The sequence below is a fragment of the Astatotilapia calliptera genome, chromosome 2, assembly GCF_964374335.1.
Source record: "Astatotilapia calliptera chromosome 2, fAstCal68.1, whole genome shotgun sequence".
Classification (NCBI taxonomy): domain Eukaryota; kingdom Metazoa; phylum Chordata; class Actinopteri; order Cichliformes; family Cichlidae; genus Astatotilapia; species Astatotilapia calliptera.
In genome coordinates, this window is record NC_137423.1 from 28,263,785 (window position 1) to 28,271,600 (window position 7,816).

General features: G+C 38.5%; 2 protein-coding genes across 2 annotated transcripts in view; one reads left to right on the top strand and one right to left on the bottom strand.

Moving 5' to 3' along the window:
• Positions 1-3,554: 3,554 nt before the first annotated feature.
• On the top strand, positions 3,555-5,568 carry LOC145420512 (E3 SUMO-protein ligase ZBED1-like). The gene is made up of 2 exons (XM_080289828.1): positions 3,555-4,671; positions 4,835-5,568. The coding sequence occupies exons 1-2, from the start codon at positions 3,605-3,607 to the stop codon at positions 5,508-5,510; spliced, it is 1,743 nt and encodes a 580-aa protein (XP_080145954.1). The 5' UTR covers positions 3,555-3,604; the 3' UTR covers positions 5,511-5,568.
• A 429-nt stretch (positions 5,569-5,997) lies between these two features.
• LOC145432182 (uncharacterized) overlaps positions 5,998-7,816 on the bottom strand; it is a 13,637-nt gene continuing 11,818 nt past the window's right edge. Inside the window, exons 2-4 of the mRNA XM_080308798.1 lie at positions 7,595-7,750; positions 7,254-7,349; positions 5,998-7,001 (exon numbers count right to left, since the gene is read on the bottom strand). Coding sequence (XP_080164924.1) covers positions 6,684-7,001; positions 7,254-7,349; positions 7,595-7,750 — 570 coding nt within the window. The 3' untranslated portion in view covers positions 5,998-6,683. The remainder of the gene's footprint in view (positions 7,002-7,253; positions 7,350-7,594; positions 7,751-7,816) is intronic.

Genomic DNA, 7,816 nt, shown 5'->3' on the forward strand with positions numbered 1-7,816 from the left:
TAATAATAATGTATACTTTATTGATCCCCATAGGGAAATTACTTCTTTTTCTCTGCATTTGACCCATTCATTCAGTGAAGCAATGGGCAGCAATTTTTAATAGGCTATATCAATTTTATCTAGAAATAAAGATTGCATTTTAGTTGCGTTGTTGTATCCAGAATTATATAACATTTCAGAAAACATTTTAAATGAATAGTATATCTCTAAGGGTCTACTGTAATGTTTCCATTTGAAATTTCAAGGTTTGTAATTTCCTTTTCAGATTCCTGCTGCTTTATACGCCAAGCTGGGAGCTTGCTGGGTTTTTCATCTTGGTCATAGAATTGTTGCTTTAATCTCAATCTGTGTGGCGATCGTGGCTCAAGAGTTGGGAGTTCGCCTTGTAATCGGAAGGTTGCCGGTTCGAGCCCTGCCTTGGACAGTCTTGGTCATTGTGTCTTGGTGGTCAGAGGGCCCGGCGGCGCCAGTTTCCTGCAGCCTCTCCTCTGTCAGTGTGCCCCAGGGTGGCTGTGGCTACAATGTAGCTGGCCATCACAAGTGTGTGAATGACTGGATGTGTAAAGCACTATACAAATACAGGCCATTTACCATTCAATAAATTTGCAGCTGCTTTTTCACTTGCTATTTCGTTATATTGCGTTCTCAATAGTAATAATTATTTTACATTGGCCGGATTAAAAGCTGGTCTCTTCAAACAGTTTTATTTTTTTCTTCCAGATATTTTATCTTTTGATTTCTTTCTCTTGTTTTCTTACTAGCATAGCTTATGATTTGCCCTCTTAAGTATACCTTGAAGGCTTCCCATCTCAAATTTGCCGGATTTTGATTTGAATTGTGCTCAAAGTATTCATTCATTTGCTGGCCTAAAAACTCTAGAAACTGTTTTTCCTGCATCCACTTCAATTGAAACCTCCTTTTAATTCAAGTTTTAATCAATTTTGGCTCTATGAAAGTCAAAGTAACGGCTGCATGGTCAGATATTATTTCCTTGTACTGGCAATCTTTTGCCAGCTCAGTTGATACCAAAAAGTAGTCTATTCTGGAATACACTCTGTATGTACCTGACCAGCAAGAATATTCCACTTCGGTTGGATTTTGATCTCACCATATGTCAGTTATATTTAACTCCCTCATAAATTGTTGGATCACCTTGTATTTATCCTTCTGTGGCTTCAGAGCACAATTTAAATGCCCAGAAATTATAATTTTACCTTGTAAATCTGAAATTTTAAGAACTAAATTGCTATAAAAATTTGGATTATCTTCATTTTGGGCCATAAATATTCATTAAATTCAGTCTAGTAGATAGTAGGTAACCTACTATCTACTAGACTGAATTGTAGTCTTAAAAAACCTCCGTTTGGATCCTTAATCACATGCTCAACATGAAAAGGTATAGATTTGTGTATCATTATCAAGGAGATGAAAAAAATTGACCTGGCCATCTACGTTTCATTCTATTTGGCTCGCTGTCTAGCATATTCGTTTTTTGTAGAAACACAATTTTGAGTTTGAAATGCTTGATCCTACTTATGACTTGTTTTATTTTTAATAACTTACGCAGACCTCTACAATTCCAAGAAACACAGTCAATTAAGATTTTGTGCCATGTATAATCACATGTGTTAAAGCTGCACTAGCAAAGAAAAGCACATATAAAAACAAACACACAAACAAGTTGTACCATGTTGAGAATTTACTGATTTGAGAGAGCGACCCTTCCCACACCCCTGCCTGTATAAGAACATAAAATCCGAAATACTTTCGCTGTCTTCTTGGAACAGGTCCATCCTAAACCGAGGAACTATTCACCCACGTTTTAGCAACAGTTGTTAAAGTAATTACAACTGAATAAAAGAATTTTACATAAAGAAAAAATATTAAAATAGAAATAAATCCACCTTGTCCAATATTTACTCTGACACACTTGACACAATACATGAAATTACTAGTAAGTCTTATTAAACGAATAAAACGGACCATGTCTAACCCAGCATTGTATAACAAACCGTTGGCCTTAAAATAAGTTGTTCTGTCCAGTATGGTTCATGAATCCAGTTAGACCAGGATTAACAGTATACCATCGTATACCTTATCAATTATCGTGTCCTTGTTTGAGACTCTTAATGTAGTCGTCCACCTCCGCTGGCGTATCGAATACGTGCTTGCGTTCGTTGGTCAAAAGCAGCCTCGCTGAAGAGATGATCTGATGCTTCGACAGTCCCATCTCCCGCAGCTTCTTCCTCACACCATCGTACTGTCGCTGCTGTCTATACGTCTCTGCAGGCAGATCCGACAGGAAGTTTATCTTGTTGCCCTTGTATGTTAGCTCTTTTGTTGTCCTGGTGGCTTTCATGATGCGTTCTTGATCGCTGTAACTTAAGCACTTAATTAAGAAAGTTCTCGATCGGTTTGCAGTAGAGCTTTGACTTGTGGTTATCCTGCGCACTGTCTTAAGAAAAGGAGGGGGGATGTTCAAAATGTGCTCTATAAACTTTTCCATGAAAGTACACACATCTGTACCTTCTTCTTTCTCAGGGATGCCGAGGATTCGGATGTTATTACGCCGACTTATTCCCTCCAGATCCTCCACCCTTTTAATCAGTAATTCAGACTGTTTTTCAAGGCATTTTATCTTGTTTTTCAGTGAGGTGATTTCGTCCCCCGCGTTGGAGATTCTTTTTTCAGCCTCGTCAATTTGACCTCCTTGAACAGCTCCAATTGCTGACATAATGCCACCCATTTCAGCATTAAACTCTTGCCTGAACAGTTGAATAGCGTTCAGTAGGTCCAAGGTAGAAGGTGTTTCTGGCTGTGTGAGTTCCTTTTCTTGTTTGTTTTCGTTCAACCTGAGCCCGGACACACAGATGCCTGCTAAGAATGCAAACACACTGCTTTTGTCTTGTGTGCATGTGTATCTGACTCTCAGGGTGCACTCTAAGAACTAAAACTGATAATTACTTAAATATTTTGGTGCAACACTTTTACACTCAAAAATAATGAGTAAATGCAAAAACAATCACATCTCTTAAATACACCTTATTAATTGAGTAAATCCAACTAAAATGGAATAAGTTGTTATGAACAATTAAAGATGTTACAGTAACATACAAAATTGAGTAAATACAATTGAAAATGTAAGTTAAAACAACAGTAACCAAAAGTTCAAACTACATAAAATATTAATTAGGAAATGCTGAAATGCTTGGCACATTTAACCTACACCATTACAATTATTTGTTTTTAAATAATGGTTCAATTTACTTAATATATTTAAGTTAACTTAAGCAAAAACGTTAATTACAATTAAGTGTTTATTTTATATATTTATATTAGTGCTGTCAAAATTATCGCGTTAATTGTTAAGATCAACGCGAAATGTTTAATGCATTAAAAAAATTTAACGCTGATTTTGTTTTTTTATTAATTTCCTGTAATCTAAGACCTTTAAATTCATGAGCACCTCTGGAGGAGGGGGCAACAGTGTGCTATGCTGGCGTTTGGCCTGACAGAAATGATTAGAAGAAGAAGAAGAAGAAGAAGAAGAAGAAGAAGTGACACCATGCTACTATCTAGCTAACACTAGCTAACACACGCAAGCATGGACGAGGGCGGACTTTTGGGTGGAAAGTTTCTCTTTAAGAAGTTGCCTGATGGCTTGTTGGACAAAACGAGAGTAAGATGCACAATTTGCAACGCTGAATTCAAGTACCACAGAAGCAGTTCATCACTGGCGTATCACCTGAGAGCAAAACACCCAACTGAATCCACCTCTACGGGACCTCGCCAGTCTACGCTTCAGGAGTATGGTGCTTGTGGACGAATAACAAAAAATGTGAGAGAAAAGGTAACCAATTCCTTGGTTGTTTGGATAGCTAAAAACTGCCGACCAGTTAGCATAGTAGAAGATGATGGACTGAGAGAAGTCATTCGTGCTGCATCAGGAGATGAGTGTTACAATCTGCCCTCGAGAGGAACCATTGTGTCGAGACTGCACACTTTGTATGGGGACCAGAGGGCTCAGCAGTCCAGCAAGCTTGTGCAAGTAAGGAATGTCGCTCTCACCGGAGACCGCTGGACTTCGGTGAACAACGATAATTACTTGGGGGTCATGGCGCATTTTATTGATAACGACTGGACTATGCAATCGTTTGCACTAACAGTGAGTAAAACTGAAGAGAGACACTATGCTGAGGCGTGTGCTGACCATTTTCTGAATGTTGCAAACGAATGGAAAATCAAGGACAAGGTAACCACGCTTGGCACCGACAGTGCTCGTAACATGGTTGCAGCCGCCAGACTACTTCCATTTGAACACATGCCCTGCATGGCCCACATTCTGCAAAGAACGGTCACAGTTTCTCTTAATGACAGCGCATTTGAAAGGGCTCTGGCCAAATGTCGCAAGATTGTTGGACATTTTAAGCATAGTCCAGCAAACGCTCAGGAATTAAAGGCACAGCAAGCTGCACATGGACATCAAACAGAACCGCTTGTTCAGGACGTTCCAACAAGATGGAACTCCACCCTAGAGATGATCAAGCGGATCCAGAGAAACAAATTTGGGCTGACCACCATCCTGACTCAACAAAACAGCAAGGTGACTATGTTGACTGACCAGGAGCTTGACAGACTGCAAAAGCTGGAGGAACTACCGGAACCTTGCAGGTAAATCATTTTGTTTCTCATGATTGTGTGTCTATCTTTGCATTCTAGCTTTGTTTTCAAGTATGTTCTCCACCTCCACCTCTCTGTGTATTTTCATATGTGGTATTTATGTTTGTCTCTGTCTGATTAATAGAAAAATACAGACTTGATCTTTCTATTGCAGATATGTTACCGAACTGCTGGGGGGAGAGCGGTATGTCTCTTGTTCCATGGTGTTGCCAGCCTTGTGTCATTTGTTCAGGATTATGGAGCCCTCAGATGATGACCCAGTCTACGTTTTGAGGTTTAAGAAGATTTTTACCACAGACCTAGCTCAGCGGAGGGACAGCAGTAATCTCACATGGCTGAAGATCGCTACTGCCCTTGATCCCAGGTTTAAAGACCTTAAATGCCTTTCCAAAGATGAAAGAAGAGAGGTGTGGGCATCAGTACATGACCTTCTGATGTCAGAGACGGATGCACACCAACCATCTGCTCAGACAACAGAGGAACCCTCACCAAAGAAGAGCAAGATGTCCATCTGCTTGCTGGGTTCTCCTGATTCAGATACAGAGGAAGAGGAAGATGCTATAGACTGCTGTCTGAATCTGTACAAAGCAGAGCCCAAAATTGACATAGGAGAGTGTCCACTACAGTGGTGGTTAAAGAGAGAAGGAGCACATGCCAGGCTGGCACCTATTGCACGCAAGTACCTGTCAACCCCTGCAACCACAGTGCCTTGTGAAAGATTATTCTCACTCTCAGGTCACATCATTCAAAAGAAGCGTGCTTCTTTGTCATCAGACAATGTAAACAGAATAGTCTGCCTCAGTAACTGGCTGAGTGCAAAGAAGGACTAATCCAGATTGCTCCTTTGAAGTGAAAAATGTTCAACATTCTGGGTTTTCAGCCGTGTCTTTTTGTGTTTTAAATACTGAGTTTTGTGCACCCTTTATTGTTATGATATTCACTTTAACCTGTAGGCCTGGGTTCAGTCACTGTTGATGGCCTTAAGGTTTTTTGTAAGTTTTCACTGTGTTAAAGATTGATGAAAACTATTAAAATTCTCTTTGAATTTCAGCATACATTCTTTGTGTTTATTCTGCATTTACTTCATTGTGTTGCATAAATGTCTGTTACAATCTTAAAATATAAAGAATAAAAAAATGTAATTGGAGCCAGGCTATTAATAAAGTAATTGAGATTAATCGCAATTAATAACAGAAAATTGTGAGATTAGTTAATTTTTTTTAATCTATTGACAGCACTAATTTATATATATATATATATATAGACAGACAGACACACACACACACACCCACCCACAGGAAAAAATAACCACGTCAGTTCAACATTGTTCACAATGATTTATTTTAAACAGCTTTTTTGTGAATCACACATTTAGCAGATTCCTTCTCTGAACACAGTGAGCTGAAATCTGTTCTACATTCAGTGGATAAAACTTGGATAAAATTTCAGTCACAACAGCCTTATATAATAAAATTGCATCCAAATTGGCATGCTTGATAAAACTCTGTAAAACTGGCATATTGATGCTAACAACAAGAAAAATGTACCTGCCATACAAAGAATAAAAGTGGCTCAAGTGAACGCAGTGCTTTACCTTTTCAGAAAAGGTCAAATGACAAAAATAAAATTAAGATCCCAAAAAAATATAAATCCTGGAAAAAAAAAAAACTTTTGCACTGTGACATAGTTTTTGAACCTCTTATTTTGATTCCAAAAAATTGGGAAGATTATAACTAAAGAGTGACCAAAAAACATCCATAATTTAAATAAAAAGGTTTCAAAAAGGATTGCACTAAAAAAAAAAGAAACCATACAGAAGATACTCTCCCATTTACACCTTAATGTGAATCTGGAAAGTTAATACAAAAACACAGTTTAAGGTACAAACATTATTTATGAACAGGAATGTCAACACAATGTAATGCCGCAACTGAACCTTTTGATGAGCATTACATGTCACTTAACAAGTCTAACACTTTAAGAACAGCCCTGTGAAATTTTGTCTACAATGAACAGAGGTCATTTTTCAGTCTTTGAACCTTGACAGAAAGGTTTCCTAGATCCAGCTCCATGAACACTTTTTGAAATGCTTCAAATGTGCATTTGAAATTCTTGGGGTATTTCAGATCCAGAGCATAGCACAGTCCCAAAAGATAGCAACAGGCTTTGCTCAGATTCCCAAGTTTGCCCAGAACAGTAACGCCTTCAATAACAATACCCACATCAGTAGGTTCGCCTGACCTGTCTTGATTCTGCAGCAGGTAAATCTTCATCACCTCCTCAGCCAAAGCCTCTTCAACAAAGACAGCATCAGCACCGTCCTTTAAAAAGAGAAACAACTGTTTTCAGCTCACATATTTCCAAACATTGAAACAAAAAGTTTCATTTGTATGCCATCACCGGTACTGATAATATGTGGACACTGTGCTCCAAAATCTTTGAGCAAATGCTATTCTTTTGTATGCTTTGAAGTGTTTTTTTTTCTTCTTTAGAACAGTATCTTAAAACTTTTCCATGATCTCACAAGCTAAAATAAACTACTAATATTCCTAAAACAGATTTATTGCACCAACCTCAAAGGTTTTGATTAAGGCACTTGGATCCTCTCCCAGATGGTCAATGAGACATTTGATGATGACTTCTCGTTTTTTCTCGATGGAATTTCCACTCTGTAAAACAGGAAGTCTCAACTGAGGCAAAATTTACACATTTAAAACATGACTTACCATTTCTAGCTTAAACATAACTATTTTTTTTTCTGTTGTTGACCTGTTTTCACACCCACCATCAAGGTAAGAACACCCGTGGAGCTAAAATATTGAACAGAAACCTAAGAAAAGCCGTTTTTAGTGGAAGGGCCTCTTCAATGCTGTGTTGGAATGTTTTTGTGGTTAGAAAATGCAATCTTCCTTACCTGAAGCAGAAGGTTTAACTGTGCCCTGTGGCGTTGTCCAGCAGCACCTTTCTTGGCTTGAAACAAGGACAGGAGTTTGGATGAATACAAGTCCAACGATGACATGAACTTTGGTTCAAGGTTCAGGGTCGTGATCCTATGAAACTCTGCACTGACCTGGATGGGAGAGGACAAAAAACCAAGGACAAAAAATCTGAAGGCCAAAATTCTGATTCAATCAAA

Excerpts from the sequence above, each read along its gene's own strand:
- LOC145420512 (XM_080289828.1), top strand. The coding sequence starts at position 3,605 with ATGGACGAGGGCGGACTTTTGGGTGGAAAGTTTCTCTTTAAGAAGTTG. Across the intron at positions 4,672-4,834 it reads GAACTACCGGAACCTTGCAG|ATATGTTACCGAACTGCTGG; the intron begins GTAAATCATTTT and ends TTTCTATTGCAG.